The sequence below is a fragment of the Gopherus flavomarginatus genome, chromosome 3, assembly GCF_025201925.1.
Source record: "Gopherus flavomarginatus isolate rGopFla2 chromosome 3, rGopFla2.mat.asm, whole genome shotgun sequence".
Taxonomy (NCBI): domain Eukaryota; kingdom Metazoa; phylum Chordata; order Testudines; family Testudinidae; genus Gopherus; species Gopherus flavomarginatus.
The window spans coordinates 169,718,385-169,737,483 of record NC_066619.1 but is presented as its reverse complement, the minus strand read 5'-3'; the positions used below and the strand labels follow the sequence as shown (position 1 = coordinate 169,737,483).

The window sequence follows — 19,099 nt, the reverse complement described above, 5'->3', positions numbered from 1 at the left end:
CAATCGCTACTTTCGGTAGAAACTGCTTTTTGGTGAAAACTGAAACAAAAAAGTCATTTCGCACTTCTGCCATTTCCACATTTTCTATTATTGTTCCTCCCACACACATATATTGAGTGAAGGACCTAGCCTGTCCTTAGTCTTCCTCTTGCTTCTAATGTATTTGTAGAATGTTGTCTTCTTACGTCTCTAGCTAGTTTAATCTCATTTTGTGCCTCAACCTTTCCAATTTTGTCCCTACAGACTAGTATTACTGTTTTATATTCATCCTGTGTAATTTGACCTTGTTTCCACTTCTTATAAGGCTCTTTTTTGAGTTTCAGATCATTGAAGATCTCCTTGTTAAGCCAGGGTAGTCTCTTGCCATACTTCCTATCTTTCCTAAGCAGTGGGATAGTTTGCTCTTGTGCCCTTAATAACATCTCTTTGAAAAATTGCCAACTCTCTTGAACTGTTTTTCCCCTTAGACTTGCTTTCCATGGAATCTTATCTACCAACTCCATGAGTGTGCTAAAGTCTGCCTTCTTGTAATCCATTATCTTTATTGTGTTGTTTCCCTCCTTCCATTTCTTAGAATCATGAACTCTACCATTTCATGATCATTTTCATCCGAGCTGCTTGCCACTTTCAAATTCTCGACCATTTCCTCCCTATTTGTCAAAATCAAATCTAGAACAGCCTCTTCCCTAGTAGCTTTCTCTACCTTCTGAAATGTTAAAAAAAAATGGTCTCCAATACAATCCAACAGATGTCCTGGTAGTTGAAGTCCCTCATAAGCCCCAAGTCCTGTGCCTTGGATGATTTCGTTAGTTGTTTAAAAAAAAGCTTCATTCTGTTTAGGTGGTCTGTAGTAGAACCCTACCATGATATCCTTACCCAGAGACTTTCAACAAGTCTGTCTCCTATTTCCATCACAAGCTCCGTCTAAGCGTATACATTTATATATATATGGCAATACCTCTTCCCCCTTTCCTCCAGCCTGTCCTTCCTGAGCAAGCTGTACCACTCTATACCAATATTCCAGTCAAGTATATTATCCCACTAAGTCTCTCTGATGCTAACTATGTTGTAGTTGTGTTTATTAACTAGCATTTCTAATTCTTCCTGTTTATTCCCCATACTTCTTGCATTAGCATATAGATATCTAAGATACTGATTTGATGTCCCCTTATGTTCTTTCTTATCTCTCCCTTATCCCTACTGTAATGGCCCATGTTCCCCCCGTCATAAACAGATAGTTAAGGGTTAATGTCTCTTTTACCTGTAAAGGGTTAACAAGCTTAGTAAACCTGGCTGACACCTGACCAGAGGACCAATGAGAGACAAGATACTTTCAAATCTTGGTGGAGGGAAGTCTTTGTTTGTGCTCTTTTTGTTTTGGGGGTTGTTCGCTCTTGGGACTAAGAGGGACCAGCTTCAATCCAAGCTCTCCACATCTTTCTGAATCAGTCTCTCATGTTTCAAACTTCTAAGTAATAGCCAGGCAAGGCGTGTTAGTCTTATTTTTGTTTTCTCAACTTGTAAATGTTACTTTTTTGCTGAGAGGATTTTACATCTGTTTGCTGTAACTTTGAACCTAAGGCTAGAGGGGGTTCCTCTGGGCTATATGAATCTGATTACCCTGTAAAGTATTTTCCATCCTGATTTTACAAAGATGATTTTTACTTTTCTTTCTTTAATTAAAAGCTTTCTTTTTAAGAACCTGATTGACTTTTTCTTGTTTTAAGATCCAAGGGGATTGGATCTGGACTCACCAGAGATTGATGGGGGGAAAAGATGGGGGGGTGGTTAATTTCTCCTTGTTTTAAGATCCAAGGGGTTTGGATCTGTGTTCACCAGGGAATTGGTGAAGTCCCTCAAGGCAACCCAGGGAGGGGAAAGTTTTAGGGGGACAGAGAGTGCTCCAGACACTGGAATTCTGGATGGTGGCAGTGTACCAGATCTAAGCTAGTAATTAAGCTTAGAAGTGTCCATGCAGGTCCTCACATCTGTACCCTAAAGTTCAGAGTGGGAAAGGAATCTTGACACCCCTAGATTCTGACTGGAATTAAATGATGGGGATTAAATATATTTGCTGTTCTCACTGACTTCACAAGGGCATCTGATTCAGCCTGGAAGGAAGCATTATGGAAAGTAGTAAAATTATATGGTGTCTGTTCCGGGAAGTGGGCACCCACTCCTGCCTTAAAAGGCTTAAATGAGCCCTGGGAGAGGGCTGAGGTTGTGAGAGGGCTACTGCTAGGAAAAGCAGCAAGCCTCAGCTGATTGGGAAACCAGCCACAGACGCAGCCACGCACCAATCAGGGCCCGGCTGGCCCTTATAAGAGGACAGTGGGCCAGGAATACACAGACACTCTCTCTCTAGATGTGGAGAGGGCTAGGCCTGGCTGCTAGGAGGTAAGCAGGGTACCGAGACTGGAGCAGGGCTGGGGGAAGATCGGAGGAGTTGGGGAGCTCTGGCCTAGAAACCCACAAGGCTGCAGGCCTTCTTAAAGGCCAAAGAAAGGTAATGGGATTGCAGAGGGTAGCCTAAGTGCAGGCAGAGGCAGCAGGTCCAAACCCTCCTTGCTGATGATGAATGGCATTTACACTGCAGTCTGCCCCAGTGAATGGGGGCAAGATTGAGACTGGCAGTAGCCATAGTCTGAGGTGAGGGTGGGATAGAGGGTGGGGGTTTCCTGAAGAGGAGAGACCCAGATCTGTGGGGTTACTGCCAGGGGGCAGCACCCTGGCCTGAAAGGGGCACCGGGGTCCAGGAGGGACTCAGGCCCAGTGGCAAGCGGGACACCAGCCTGCAGAGGGCTCTCTAGGGGCTGGAAACGCTAATTCCCTGGCTGACCAGCAGAAGGCACCGCACCGGTGAGTCATCACCCTGTGACAGAGTACTGGATAGGGCAACTGTAATTATAAAAGTTGTGTCCAAAGACTTCTTTAATACATGAGCAATGTAAATTCTTTCTTGGAAGGCAACTTGCAAATTTAAAACTAAAACACATACCAAGTTTACTATTATGTGTTGAATGGTACTAATTATCAGGAGAAGAGGGGTATTCTGCAACGACAGCTGATGACCGCTGAAAGCAAGTAAGCAAAACTGACCTTGAAACTGTGCTTAGAGCCAGTTTAGAGCATGAGAGGAAAATCAACACTATGTGACCTAAAATAGGATTGACAAGGCCTGCTAGGTCTATCCTACCTGCCTAAAAAGCCTTCACTGCTATTCAGCATGTGATTTAAACTTAATATTTATTTTATGTTTGTTTAAATCCTGTTATTCCCAGTCTTACAACATAGCCCCAGCTCTTTATTTTGAGCTGTGCCCCAATATATGCTGTGTTGGGGATATATTGGCCAACTACATCATTCTTCTGGAGTCTCTGTACATTAGGTAAATCCATGCTTTCTCTAAAAATATACATTTTTGCAAAATGTTTTTAATACTGTGTGCACTGTACTATACAAAAATATGGCTATACCTGACCTATAGAAGTCAACTGTATACCTCAGAGAGAGGTGCCAGGGTTGGTTGGTATGAAGTCACCAGTATAGTCGGTACTGGGACACTCCTTAGAACGAGAAGGAATAATATGCAACAGGACTGAGCATTGCAGGATGTTGAAACCTCCAAAAACTCTAGGTACAGTTTAAATTAATTATGTGATGAGGCCCACTTTTGAATATAGAGGGCCAGATCTGCAGCTCGTGTACGTCCACTGAATTCCAAGCCTACTGTTAACAATAGGCTTTTGATATTCCTATTGAGAAGTCCTCTTTGTCATTTTACTTTGTTTTTTAAACTCTGTTTCCCACAATTTTCACTCCAAGATCCTCCCTTCAGCACTACCTGGAAGTTTCAGTTATTTATATTTCTCCCTTAAGGTTCATATTTTACCTCTTGAACTGAGTTAGAGTTAAGTGACGTAAGTCCAGACTTTTATCTTGGGATTTAATAGGAGGTTTTTGCCCTAATGTCACTGTTATGACAATCACGTTTGAGACTTCCCAGGTGTGCTTCATAAATACTTATTCTAGTTTCATATTGCAAAACATATCCACCCAGGGACAAATTCTGTGCTGACTTCCAGCCTGTACATAATACATTGAACTCATTGGAATTTGCAATATAAATTAGTGCAGACTTTGGCCCTCAGTGTCTGCTAGTCTACTGTCCTAACTGTGCTTGGTGTCCTGTTCTAATTGTTAAATCATTGCTACACTCTCTGTTCTGCTAAGAGGTCGGCCAACCTCATTCTGCACCCTCATTTTGGCTGGTTTAACTAGCAGATTCATTGCCTGGTTAATATTGTTTGTAATTCCCTTATAATACTGTTCGTAATTCTCTTATAATACTGTTCTCGAGCTGTTTCCCAATATCTGACTTCTCCAGCTTGGAAACATATAAAGAAAGAGCTATAATACTTCCTACTGAGCAATCTAATTGATTTGATCTGTAAGAGTGTGATCCAAGTATAAGGAGGATTAGAGTCATAAGCATTAGGTACTCAATCAAGTTCTTGCTAAATTCTGTTTGCCTGCTTCAGTTTCCTTAGTCAATTGTATATTACAATCATGTACTTCAAGTATCCTGGATTTCAGATGTTCAAATATTTGTGAACATAAAAACTAATAAACATCTGGACAATAACGCAAATAAATTACCCTCTTAGTTTAACAAAGCAATTGCTTAATATCTACTGATTCTTCCTTTTTTGGAGGGGGGGGTATAAACTTCAGCGATTGATAAGTGTTAGCGGAACCTTAATACAATTCAGCGCCTTTCACTTCTAGTTTACCAGTTCAACTTTGGTCCAAGTCATTTCAGAACCAGAAATGTTACCATCTGATGTCTTATTTCAGGACTATAGTCTATATGAATGGACTGGATGGCCCAAGTCCAGCTCTTAATGAGCAGATGTGTAATTAAGAAAATAACCATCACAGCTGGCGTTATTTGACATGCTTGTCAGCAGTGTGAGCAAAGAAGAGCAGGATTAGGAGGACAGGGAGCCTGAACTATATATCCTTCCTCTTCTTTATTAATAATTACTTATATTACAGTAGTGCTTAGCAGCCCCAGGATTGGGACCCCATCATGTAAAAACACAGTAAGAAATAGTCCCTGCCATGAAGAGCTCACAATCTAAGAAGATGAGAGAGACAAAAGGTAGAAGAAAAGGAGTATTATTATTCTCTTGATCCAGCAGCACCTAAGCCACAGAGTGATTAAGTAACTCGCACAGGGAGTCTGTGCAAGAGGTGGGCATTGAACCCCAGTTGCCTGCATCCCAATCCAGGGCCTTTAACTAAATGACCATTTTCCTGTTGAATAATAGTGCTCCATACTTACGTTTTTCTGGAGGTTCACACTTCAGGAGTAGGTTTTAGGAGCTGGAAAAATCTATATAAAAAGAGTAAATTCTGAACAGTATTGAATTATTAGGCTCAGTTCTTATAATACTAAGTAACGTTACCACTAAATGTGATGGGGCATAAATGTTTCGGGGAATATTCAGCTAGAAAGCACCTGTGAAGCAGCTGCTGAGTGTGCCAGAGATATCCTAAATATTCCATTGTTTTCAACAGAATATTGATGAGGTTGTAGGAGCACAGCAGGGAGGAGGATGTTAGTAAGTTACACATCATTAGCTCAGTGTAATTATGTATAAAGGAGTGGGGCTTGCATTCCATCAGTTTCAGTTTTAAAGAGGCAGTTCAGTTCTTTAAGTGGAACCTCAGTGCACTTCAGCATATTCCTGTTTCTGCTGAAGTGGTGCATCAAAAAGAGTAGGGATATTTTGAAATGACATTGGAAGAGCTTCACCTTGTATATGGTGATATTCCCTTGTTCTGCCTTTATATGAATAGGCAGAGATTTGAATGTATATCCACCCTGCTCTCTGATTTAGGTCAAATCCCCTGTATTTTACAATGTTCATACTTTCTCATATTCATTTTAAACTCTCTTGCTAATCAGCTCTTCATCTCATCTTAAATTCAGCTGAAAATGTATCTTTGCCTGTACCTTTTTAATTCCTCTCTCCCTCAACTGGCATACATCTCTGTAATGATACTTTATGCCATAAAACATTCATTTGTATTGAATTGGCTCTATTTATATCACTGCCCTACTGGATGGAATTGGATCTGTTTGGTTGTGTGTCAGGCCCCATACTGCTAATGCCTTATTATTTGGTTCAAATGGCAGGAGGTTCTAATCCCCCTTTTTTTGACTTCTAATCCTGATGTTACTGTCAGGTTCTGAATGGCCAAGATGTCAGGACAATGATAGTGTTGGAGTCATCACAGGCCATGGAGTTGTCACAGTATGACTGTTGCTGACATACTACAAGAGATTAGCTCTCTAGTTTTCTTAGCACTAGTTACAATTTACAAATGCCTGTCAGTTTTGAGTTACTACTAAAATTCTCTCCAGAGGCTCAGTCTATGCTATGGTAAAGTGCTAATTCCATAGAAAATATCATCATGAAGGTAAATTCCAACAATCTCTTCTGAAACCTACCACACAATTCTCTTGAGTCATGCTGATGTTTCATCTTTTCTAATTCATTTATGGTTTATTTTTATTTCTCAATCTCCTCTTCTCTTCCCTGCTTCTCATTTTTTAAAAAATTACAATCACTGTAATATACCTTCAAGGCTGACTCATATCTAGGAAAAAGGCATCAGGGCCCAGTTGTCATTATTTATTATATTCCTCCCACCTTCTACTGCTCATCATTATGGTAGAAAGTTCTTTGCTGAGCAAAGACAGAACTCTAGGAAATGTTGACAGAGCTAACTTGGCAACCAGTTAATTCTTCTTAAGAAACACTTGCTTCTTAAGAGAACAACTATTCAGATGAATGAAATGCTAGAGCATATGTTAACTGGCAGACCATATACCCAGCTGGATTTGAAAAGCTCATTTTGTGGATGTACTTGGCATGTCCTGCAGCACTGGAAAGGTTAATTCCTGGCAGAAAATATGAGATGCTGTTTTTGGAGTTGGGTAGGTACTGATTGGTACTGTCCTTATCTGTGACTGGAGCTAGCTCACAGGCACTCTGTGGATCTTCCAGACAGTTGCTCTCAGCTCTAAGAGGGTACTTCCCACTCGGTAGCCGCCATGTAATGCCTGATTAGATTACTTCCTGTAAACCCTCCTCCTCGGTGCCGAGTCACTCTGCCCTGCTTTACTGCCATTCAGAATGGCAAAGTGGCTCAGGGTAATGATATTGGGAGAGAGACTGGGCATTGTGTGCACTTTGAATGCTAATATGGGGCTCCGTAACTGAGCGATCATTGGGCAATGGAGCAGTGAGGCTCTGAGACCTCCAAAATGTGAGTCACGATGAGATGTTGACTTTTTGAAACAGATATTATATTTTCTCCACTTTCTCTGTTTCAGTATTCTATCAACACTATATCCCTATAAGCAGGGCCCTATTAATGCAGGGGCTTTAGGGGCTGCAGTCCAGGCCCTAAGGCTAAGGGGACCCCTGCAGGCTGGATTTGGCCTGCTGCTTCTTTTCATCTGACCAGCGGCATGTCTGTGTGCCACAGGCCATACCAGTCCCTGAGCCTCACGCCCCCCTTCCCCCCACCCCCAGGGCTGGAGCCGCAAGCGCTGCCTTGCTTATGTGTCCCTGTGGCTCCTAGGCTAGGGTTGTTCAGGGAATCTCTGTGTGCTGCCCCCAGTGCCACCCCTGCAGCTCCCATTGGCCAGGTACTGCAGCTAATGGGAGCTGCAGGGGTGGCGCCTATGGGCATGGGCAGCATGTAGCATGCAATGCAGCCTGACTCCTGTGCCTAGGGGATGGACATGCTGGCCACCTCAGGGATGACCGCCAGGCCAGGCCAGAGGGGGGCCAGCCCGCCGATGGCCGGTTTCTCGAAGATGGAGGCAGGCATGGTAGCAGCTATGCCTGCGCTCTGGGTGGCAGGTCTGCATGAGCCACCAGGTGTAGTCTATTAATTAATTAGACTAATGTCAGGGTATCCCATTCCCCCTTACTCCTGCCCCCCACTTACCCCTTCTCCATATAGAGCAGGGGGGATACACAGTAGGAAGGCTCAGGACAGAGAGCTGGCCACAGCTGCTGTCTGAACTTCCTAATCTTTTTAAAAGCAATGTACTTAGAACAGGGGTAGGCAACCTATGGCACACATGCCGAAGGCAGCACGCAAGCTGATTTTCAGTGGCACTCACACTGCCCAGGTCCTGGCCACCGGTCTGGGGAACTCTGCATTTTAATTTAATTTTAAATGAAGCTTCTTAAACATTTTTAAAATCTTATTTACTTTACATACAACAATCGTTTAGTTATATATTATAGACTTGTAGAAAGAGACCTTCTAAAAAGGTTAAAATGTATGCCTGGCACACCAAACCTTAAATTAGAGTGAATAAATGAAGACTTGGCACAGCACTTCTGAAAGGTTGCCGACCTCTGACTTAGAATATGGTGTCAGTGTACTTAAAGGGGCAATGCACATCTCTCTCTCTCTCTCACGTACAGGATGTGTGTCTCTATCTGCCATGCTGTCTCCCTTCCCTGCATTCACTTCCTTTGATTGTGTCATTTGTGGCTTCTCTGCACCCTATGTTGGATTCTCTTCCAAGTTTGGATCAGGTCCTAGGCAGTGGTCCTGATCTGAGAAACATTCAATAGGTAAGGCCCGTGCTACTAGAGAGACCCTTTCTCCTTCATTTGACCCTCCCCACTCCACCCCACACACGTTCATCTGCAATTGACTGGCACAGTATAGCTGAGGCTTCATCTTGAAACCCAGGTACCCTCAGGCGAACCCTTTAGACTAGGATTACCAACCACTGGTGATTAGTATCAGAGGGTAGCCGTGTTAGTCTGGATCTGTAAAAGCAGCAAAGAATCCTGTGGCACCTTATAGACTAACAGACGTTTTGGAGCATGAGCTTTCGTGGGTGAATACCCACTTCCTCAGATGCATGTAATGGAAATATCCAGGGGCAGGTATATATATATGTGTGCTAGCAAGCAAGCTAGAGATAACGAGGTCAGTTCAATCAGGGAGGATGAGGCCCTGTTCTAGCAGTTGAGGTGCTCTCTTGGTTTTCACACCTCAACTGCTAGAACAGGGCCTCATCCTCCCTGATTGAACTGACCTCGTTATCTCTAGCTTGCTTGCTAGCACACATATATATACCTGCCCCTGGATATTTCCATTACATGCATCTGAGGAAGTGGGTATTCACCCACGAAAAGCTCATGCTCCAAAACGTCTGTTAGTCTATAAGGTGCCACAGGATTCTTTGCTGCTTTCACTGGTGATTAGGATGATCCGAAATGTTGTGACTACTCCTTATGTAAGAAACATTCCTTATTTGATGGCTGCTGTCCTATGACCTTTATTCAACGTGGAATTGCAGCAATGGAACAACGTAAAAGTTCATTCACTATGTGTGATTTTGTACTTTGAATAAAGCATCCAGGGTATGGTCTCTTAAAGATGTGTTTTTCATAGTGGATTTTTATTTCCTTGAAACCTAGGAAGGTCACCTTAGCATCACTGTCAATTCTCGAAGTTTTCGTGCATCTCTCACAATGTCGCATTTGAGACTCTTCTCTTTTTTTTCATTTCAAAAGGGTTCTTGTTCTTAGCCTCACAGAGAAAAAGCTTGAAACCATGTGCTCAGCACAGGGCCACCGCGGGGGGGGGAGGAGGGGGAAGGCAATTTGCCCCAGGCCCTGCAGGGACCCCCATGAGAGTTTTCTGTGAGTCTTCAACAGCAGGTCCTTCTGTGCCGCCGAACACATGCGAAGCAAGTGAAGGACACGCTGCCGGAGACCAGGAGCTTCTTCCGCTCTGGGTCTTCGGCGGCAGGGGCTTCTTCTGCTCCAGCTCTTTGGCACCAATTCAGCAGCGGGGCTCCTTCTGCTCTGGGTCTCTGGTGGCAGTTCAGCAGCGGGTCCTTCACTCGCTCTGGGACCTGCCACCAAAGTGCCCCGGAGCGGAAAGACTCCCGCTGAAGACCCCACTCCCCATGAATCCCCTGGGCAGCCCTGACTCAGCAAACCTGAAGGAAGGCCATTTTTTTTCCTAAGTCTCATGGTGTCTTTAGGCCTTTCTCGTGCCTTTTGGGGACCTGACTCGTGATTTGTTGAAGGCTTGGGATAGGGCTGCCAGTTTTGGTTGGATGTACAACACGACCCAATCTCTAACTAAAGATTCTTTAATGCCTGCAGATTCCAGGACACTCCTGGAGTTACCAACGCGAGCTCGGGGTGACAGGGCTGCCTCGGGAAGGAGCCCGAGAGGCTCTAAGGGACCGGGTGGGAGAGCCCTGGGGCACGGCTCCGGGCAGGAGCAGCGTTGAAGCGGCTGGGTAGGCGCTAGGGAACAGCCTTGCATAGGAGGCGGCGAGGGGCGGAGCAGGTGGCTCGCCCTACTACGCATGCTCGCACCTGCCACCTCCTCGCGCCGTGGGCCGCATGCGGCACTCAGCGGCCGGGTGAGCGGTAGCCGCGGGGCCATGAGGCTGGCGGAGGGGCGCTTCGGCCGGGCGCTCCTTCCCCCTCCGCAGCGAGCGTAGCAGAGCCGTCCCTTCCCCCTCCGCGGCCATTGATGCCGCTGCCCTTGGGCGGCGGCGCGCGCCGCAGAGGGGCCGTTTGATTCCGGGCCGAGGCCTGGGGCTGCCCCCAGTATGCGATGGGGAACTGCTGGGCGCAGTGGTGCTGCGGCCTCTTGCGGAGAGAAGCGGGGCGGATCCAGCGAGGCGGAGGGTAAGGCGGAAGGAGCAGCCCCCTGGGGCGGGGAGGTGCCGGCCCGGGCTGGCTCCGCCCTGCGCCGGGTCAGGTGGGGGAGGATTCGGCGGGGTCCCGCGCGGTCTTTGCCCCGCATTCCCACGGCCGGACCCCGGCGGGGCGGCAGCAGCAAAGAGAGGGGGGGCTGGGTTGGGCTCGGCTCGGCTCTCCCCTCCCCGGGATGGGACCGACCCCCGGGTGAGCCGGGGGCGGGGGTATATGTGCCACTGGCAGGGCAGGAAGCGGGGCCTGGCACGGGCGGGAGCGGGAGTTGGTCGGGGCTGGCTCGGGATCGGGCCCGGGCCCGGCGGGGTGTACCTGGGAGGGGTAGATGGAGGCGGCCAGGGGTTGGCCAAGTGGCGCTGTGGCCTGGAGGAAGCTCTGGGAGGTGACCCCCCCCCCATGGCTCGGGCCTCCAGCGTGGACAGAATCCACTGAGTGAAACCATTTCTTATGGCCAGCAGCTGGCTGATCTGTTACGTCTCTGTCATACTAGGGGTGCTCAAACTCACCTAACTTGTGCGAGCCTAGGTTCTTGCTTGTTGGAACTGTCTAATTCCCCCTAAAGAGGTAATGGGAGAACTTGAGAACCACGGTTTCAACTTGAGGTCTTTGCAAAACCTTGTGGAAGACTTGAGGGGCTTCTCTACATTTGAAATGCTGCAGTTGTGCCACTGTAGCACGTCGTTGTAGATGTTAACTACACCAATGGGAGGGCTTTTCCCATCAGAGTAGGTAATCTACCTGCCCAAGAGGCGATAGGTTGCTTGAATAATTTTTCCATCAACCTAGTCCAGTCTACACAGGGACTTAGATCAGCTTAACTGTGCCACTCAGGGGTGTGTATTCTTTATGCCCTTGAGCAATGTAGGTTGGTTGATCTTATTTTCTAATGTAAACTAGCCCTAGGACTCTAATGCTACTTAGGAAATTATATTGAAAACTTGCTGCTGGGAGTTGGTGCCTCCTGGTACTTTCACAAGGTAGATCCTTTGTTCTCCAACAGTAATTATGACTCCAGGGATAAAAGTAATCTCTGGTAAAGGTACTTTAGCAGTGTCCAGAGAGGGTGTGAACTTAGAATTCTGATCTATAGTTTCCTCGAGCCCCTTTGACTGCACAACTACAATTAGTTTTCAGTAAATTCTTGGAATGCATTGGGGACAGCTTCTTGTTTCAGAAAGTGGAGGAAGTAACTAGGGGGGACAGCCATTTTAGACATAATTCTGACCAGCAGGGAGGAACTGGTGAATCTGAAGGTGGAAGGTAGTTTGGGTAGAAGTGATCATGAATTGATAGATTTCATGATTCAAAGGAAGTTAAGGCGAGAGCAGCAAAATAAGGACAGTGCACTTCAAAAACGCAGACTTTAACAAACTCAAAGACCTGCTAGGTAAGATCCCATTGGAAGAAAATCCCAGGTGATGAAGGAGTTTAGGAGAGCTGTGAGTTTCCCCAGGAAACAGGATTAAAGGCACAACAACTGCAAACTATCCCATTGTGAATGAAAGATCCATATTGGCTTTTTACTATATTTCATATCAGGAGCTCTTTAATGGACTGAAAAATCAAAAAGGAATCTTATAAGAAGTAGAACTATGGATGAATTGTGAAGGAGATGTATAAAAGAATAGTACAAGCATCTAGGAACAAAAAAAAAAAAAAGGACCAAGACCCAATAAGGCCTTGTCTACACTGGCAAGTTTCTGTGCAGTAAAACAGCTTTCTGCAGTGTAACTCCTGAGGTGTACACGCCGCCAAGCTACTTAGTGTGCAGAAACTCCTCAGTTGCAGCGCAGCAAAAAAACCACCCCAATGAGAATAGTAAGCCTTAAAGTGCAGAGGGTCCAGCTAGGGTGATCAGATGTCCCCATTTTTGGGTCTCTTTCTTATATAGGCTCCTATTACTCCCTACTCCCATCCCCATTTTTCACATTTGCTGTCTGGTCACCCTAGCTCCAGCGCTGTATTGGCAGTGTAAACACATTACAGTGCAGAAAGAAATCAATTGGCCTCTGGGAGTGTCCCATAATCCCTCAAGTGGCTGCTCTGCTCATTGTTTGAACTTTGCTGCACCAAGCTCCCTTTCTGACAGCCATTGCATGCTGTGCTGATCTGCTCTGGGACACAAAGCAAACCATTAATGTGGAATGCTCCTCCTGTTGAACACAGAGGCACGTGTGTGAGAGAGAGCTGGATGCAGGGGGCTGATGTTGGGGTTTTCTCCCTGCCTCAGGACTGGTTGCTTCCTGCCACTGGCTGAACTTGCAAGACAGCATGCTGACACTCTCTCTCCCCCCAAAATACCCTGTCCCGCCTCCCCCGACATACATATATACACACACACACTTCCTGTCCCACACTCTTCCCTCTCCCCTCCCAGTTGAAAAGCAGCTGACAATGTAGCAGGAGGCCCATGAAATAATGGCATTGGGAAACCTGCATCATATGGTGCTGTGCCTGCCCCATGAGACATTGAAAACCTTTCCCTAAGCACCCTGAGCCGAGTTGCACAGTGGCAGATAGCTATCACAATGCACTGCTCTCTTTGCAGTTGCAATAGCTGCTAATGTGGACATGCAACAGCTGTTTAATTCCAGCGCTTTAATAAAAGTGGCATAACTTGTTGCGCAGAAACTTGCCAGTGTCAACATATCCTAAGTTATACCTAGCAGGGGACATAAAAGGCAATAAGGAGCTTCTTTGCATACATTAGGAGCAAGGGAAAGTCTAGGTTCTCCCCTTAGGGCCAGAAGAAGCCCTAATACAAGATGACATCAAGAATGCTGAGGTGCTTAATGCCTGTTTTGCTTCAGATTTTGTGAAAAAGGTTAATGATGAACAGATGCTAAATACAATTAACATTTATGCAAGCCAATATAGGAAAAAACAGGTTAAAGAATGTCTAGGGAAGTTAAATGTACTCAAGTTGGTGAGGCCTGATGAAATTCATATTAGGGTACTTACAGAACTAACTGAAGCAATCTCAGAACAATTAGCAATTATCTTTGAGAACTCATTGAGCATGGGTGAGTTTCCAGAAGACTGGAGAAGGGCAAACCTAACTTTTAAAAGGGGAATAATGAGGACCTGAGTAATTATAGACCAGTCAGGCTAATTTTGGTACCTGGAAAGATACTGGAACAAATTATTAAACACTCACTTTGTAAGCACCTAGAGGTTAATAGGGTTATGAGGAATAGCCAGTCATCCAGAACAAATCATGCCAAACCAACCTAATCTCCTCCTTCAACAGGGTTACTGGCCTAGTGGACAGAGGAAAGAGTAATTATGATATATGTTGATCTTTTTAGTAAGGCTTTTGACACAGTTCCCACATGATGTTCTTATAAGCAAACTAGGGAAAAGAAGCCTAAATGAAATTACTATAAAGTGGGTGCACAACTGATTGAAAGACCATACATACTCATAGAGTAGTTATCAATGTTTCGCTGTCAAAGTGGGAGGATGTATCTAGTGGGGCTCCCTAGGGGCTAGTCCTGGGTTCAGTACTGTTCAGTATTTTCATCAATGACTTGAATAATGGAGGGGAGAGCATGCTTATAAAATTTGCAGGTGACACCAAGTTTAGAGGTGTTACAAGCACTTCAGAGAACAGGATTAGGATTCAAAATGACCTTGACAAATTGGAGACTTGATATGAATTAAACCAGGTGAAATTTAGTAAAGACAAGTGCAAAGTGCTGTACTTAGGAAGGAAAAATAAAATGCATAACTGCAAAATGAATACTCGCTAGGTGATAGTACTGCCAAAAAGGATCCAGAGGGATTGTAGTAGATCACAAATTGAATGAGTCAGCAGTGTGATGCAGTTGTGGAAAAGGCTAATATCATTTTGGGGCATGTTAACAAGTGTTGTATGTTACCCATGAAGTAATTGTCCCACTGCACTTTGCACTGGTGAGGCTTCAACTGGAGTACTGTGTCCAATTCTGGGTGTTACACTTTAAGAAAGATACAAATAAATTGGAGAGAGTTGAAAGAAGAGTAACAAAAGTGCTAAAGAAAACCTGACCTATGAGGAAAGGTTTTAAAACAAACAAACAAACAAACTTGACATGTTTAGTCTTGAGAAAAGAAGACTGAAGGGAGACCTGATAAGTCTTCAGGTATGTTAAGGGCTGTTGTAAAAAAGCACAGTAATCATTTGTTTCCATGGCCACTAGAAATAATGGGTTTAATCTGCAGTCAGGGAATTTAGATTAGATATTAAGAAAAATGTTCTAACTATAAGAATAGTTAAGGCTTGGAGTAGGCTTCCAAGGGAGGTTGTGGAATCTCCATCCTTGGATTTTTTTTTTTAAGAACAGATTGGACATGCATACCTGTGCCTGTGCGTGCACACCCCCCAAATTCAGTAGCTTTGAACTGACTTGGAGTTTAGCTTGATGAAAAATTAAAACATTTCATGTTTTTATCAACATTCTCAATAATTGTGGCTTTTGGTTGATCAAAAAACTCCCAAAATTGTGCTATGCTTTTATTTAGAAAAAAGTTGATAAATTAGTAAACTGTTCAAATGTGTGTTCTTTTGGGGGGTCTTGATATCTGTGACGTAAGCCAAATATGAATCAGTTAGCATCTGTAAAAATCTAAGCGTAGTCTTTGAGGAAGGTCTTTAATATATTTCTATAGATAGTTAATATTTGACTTAAGTATATACTGAACAAATATTTTGCCCAAAGATTAAAAATAATCACCTCTGCTGATAGCCAACATGAAAGCTTTCAGTCTAGAAAGATTTGTTTGTTTCCAATAAGTTATGAGCGACTGAGAAAGGAAAAGTTGGACTTTAGAAAGTTGTGAGTCTTGTAGATGTTTCATGGAACTGTGGGATGGGAGAGAGAATATTATGATATTAGTTGAGAGAGTTTAGAAATTCTGAAGACCTCTGTAGTAAATGCTATGTAAAGTGAATTTTACTGATAAAATTGGCAGAAATCCCTGGTTCCAAACCATATTGTGGATGTATACAGATCCATACTTATGGGATCTGATGCTGCTCCCACTGAAGGTAATGGTAATCACTTATGGGAGAAAGTTCAGCCTCTCTGAGGAAATTAGTGCTTCACCTTCATTGTTGTATGCTTTGAAGTCTCAAACTATAAAATTGGAGAGATCTCTTGTAAATGCTCAGGCTAAGAATTCTTTACTGTTTACTTTGCACTTTAGTGCATTTATATATGAGGCTTGCAAAGCACTTCACAAACACTAATCTAAATTGAATTTATATTTGTATGAAATTGCAGAGATTATTTTAAAATGTCTGCTATATGAATTACTGTAGTAATTGAGTTCTCAGTGGGAACAAGAAGAAAGGTTGCCTAAGCTGCCTGCTAAGCTACAGAATTTGGTCTGTTTTAAAATGATCATTTTTAATTGTGTCCTGAAACAAATTTATGTTGTTGTTGCTCTTCAAATAAAACTTAATGTTTCTAGCCTCCAGTCGTATTAAAAAGTAGGTCAGGTCTAGTTTGTCCCTGTCCTCAATCATAAGCTTTTTCTCTTTGCTCCCGGAGAGATCACATCATTCATAAAAGGCAGCTGTGGGGAATAAATATAATTGGAGCTCCTGGCATTCTTTTGCTATCATTTCCCTAATAAGATTAAAGCATAAACATTTTATCACTTAAGTAAAAAACAAAATCAGTTTAATATTTTAATAACTTTCCATACATATGTCCATGTTCTTGCATATCTAATTTTATTACAAGATTGTAATATAACCCCTCCTCCCCCCGTGTCTACTTAAACAGGGTTGTATTTAGCTTATTTACTCCTTCCATGGAGGTGTAAATGTGAACCTGGTATGTCTCTTTTTCCCATACAATATTTTGTCATTCTTCTCTAGATATATCAACTTTAAAGGTTTAATTGGCTAACCTGTAATGTCAAAAAGGTCATGATTTTGTATGAGCTGCAAGAGATGGAGAAGTGAAGCAATACTGTAACCTTCTCCCTTAGAAGTTCCTTCAAGAAAATAATCAAATGTATCAGTATTTAAATATAGAATATCAGAACATAATATACATATGCACATTAATGATGTACTAATGAGACAAATGGTAAGTGGTGATGAAAACAACATTTTCCCCACTCCTTCCTTGTTCACTTAAGGCCCTGCCCTGAGAGATGCCCAGTGCCCTCATGTCGTCCATAACCTTAGTGGGATGTCAGGGCACTGAGTTTCTGAAAGGCCCACGCTTATCATTTCTGTACATAAGAGGGAACAACAGAGCCAAGGGACACACAATGCCTCTTCTGTTGCTTTTCATCCATCCCTTTAGACAATTATTCAGTTTAAAACAGGAGGTATGCATTCTGGAGACCATTTTTAAACATGATGCTATTGTGAGCTGAAAACAAAAGCAACATGGGGAAGCAATGTAAATGGCTTAGGGGTTTTTTGTTTTCTTTTGTTTCTGTTTTTAACCAAAAAAACAATCATTAATTTAAATCTGAGGCTTTTTAAAACTCATTTGGAAATTTGTGCTATTGCAACTTTAGATTAAATGAATGGAATCATAAATGCAATTTTTAAAATGCCACTACGAGTAGAGTATATTTATTGAATTTTGCAACATTGGTATCGGCGAAAATCAAAATTTAAAATTAAGGCCTCGATTCTGGAAACACTTCAGGTACATAACTGTGCTTATGAATAGTCCCACTGACATAAGTCAGCCTGCTTGTGTTTAGTGTTAAGCTTGTGCCTGAGTGTTTTTAGCATCAGGGCAAAACATTTATTTTTATTTTAAAAAAAAGAACTTTTAATGGCATCAAATCTTTTACTTCAAAACAAAATTGCTTCCATGTTAACTATGAAAAGTTATTTAGACTTTAATGTTAAACTTAATGTGAACTTTTTAAAAAACACAAGCTGAAAATTTCAAAAACAGAAGGCTAAAGATAGGCATATAAGGATTTTCAAAGTCACTGAAGTAACTTTGGACCCATTGATTTCTAACTGCAAACCCCGATGAAGGCATGTAGCCTAATTAACTTGTTTTTCTTCAATATTTTGCCTTCAGTGTAGTCAACATGACAGTTATGTTGCTGATACTTGGCTGAGGATTCTGCCTCTCAAGAGTGGCGTTACATGGTTGTGTGGAGTTCTGGGCTTCAGCATATTGTCTGTTCTTTCCAACCCAGTTACATCAGTCAAGGAACTGGACTTTATTTGAGCCCTCCTAGACTTGTTACAGTCCATTGGGCTTGCTGTAACATAACTGTTTTCTCAATACTCTGGGAGACCATTCCATAGCCTAGTACATCTCCCAGTCTGGAAGTTTTCCCAGTGTCAACCTAAATTTTTCTTTCCTTAATTTCACCCTTTCTTTTTTAAGTGGGTGGTGTGTGTGCACATGTGCTCTTTCTCTGTGCTACAAAACATTTTGGGGCCTGAACGTCTAGAAAAGCTCCTTTAAGTGAGTAAGAGCAGTCACGGTTGGGTTACCCTGGAAGTTATTTCTGGAAAGAACAGTAGTTTTTATTTATGCCTGTGCTAGAATTTATAATGTATAAATACAACCATACCTAAAGCAGCAGTGGTCTGCTATTTGAGAGCCAATATTCTAAGAGGTGATAGCTTGAAAATAAAAAAGTCTTGATTGAAAGTCTTGGATAAACTCCTTATTATGCTTGCCTGACTCCTTAAGATATATTTATGTCAGTTAGTGACTCAAAGAAAGGCTTGGATCTCTGTAGTTGCTATGCCCAACCACCCTCTGCCAAAAATGTCATTTGATTCCCAAATTGTGATCCATGGAGAACTGGCAAGTCAAATGGTGCTGGTTTACTACCTTGTTTCTTGATGCTTTTTTGGATAAATCAGTAATCTTTCTGAAGAAACAAGGGATATAAAAGGTTAGCCCCCTAGCTAGATCAGTAAACAGTCAAAGAATGACACTCTACAAGTTGGCATTTGTTACATAGAACACTGCTAGCAGGCATAATGAGTCATACCATGAGCAATGAGTTTTTCAGAGGCTGGCTAGAGTGATGTGTCTTGAGGGAAATAGGTAAAATGTACTAAAACTGGTTAACACAGTTTAAAAATAGAAATGCACAATGGCAGCAAATGCAAAGCGATCATCATCCTGATACATTACTCCTTCATTGGGAAAGGAGTTTATTCTTTTACACCTTCCTTCCAATTTGAAAAAAAACATTTTTACATCCTCAGACAAGTATTTTTCACACTCCAGTCTCCCCTGTAATATTATGCATCAGTTAATATAACTCTATTAATTGACAATAATAAATTAGCTTAAGCCTAAACATTAAAATGAATT

At 43.0% G+C, this 19,099-nt stretch overlaps 1 protein-coding gene and 1 long non-coding RNA gene across 5 annotated transcripts in view; one reads left to right on the top strand and one right to left on the bottom strand.

The window, feature by feature from the left end:
- Positions 1 to 8,421: 8,421 nt before the first annotated feature.
- AP1AR (adaptor related protein complex 1 associated regulatory protein) overlaps positions 8,422 to 19,099 on the top strand; it is a 31,976-nt gene continuing 21,298 nt past the window's right edge. For 2 of the 4 annotated variants that reach the window (XM_050944065.1, XM_050944063.1), the window contains exon 1: positions 10,674 to 10,763. In XM_050944065.1, coding sequence (XP_050800022.1) covers positions 10,690 to 10,763 — 74 coding nt within the window. In that variant the 5' untranslated portion in view covers positions 10,674 to 10,689. Of the gene's footprint in view, positions 8,673 to 10,673; positions 10,764 to 10,924; positions 10,983 to 19,099 lie in introns of those variants that run through there. The other 2 variants (XM_050944066.1, XM_050944064.1) reach the window with 2 other exon arrangements.
- Positions 9,491 to 10,544, bottom strand: LOC127046682 (uncharacterized). Its single transcript, XR_007773153.1, has 2 exons — positions 10,446 to 10,544; positions 9,491 to 9,642 (listed from the first exon to the last, which is right to left on the bottom strand). It is a non-coding gene; the product is annotated as an uncharacterized LOC127046682 (long non-coding RNA).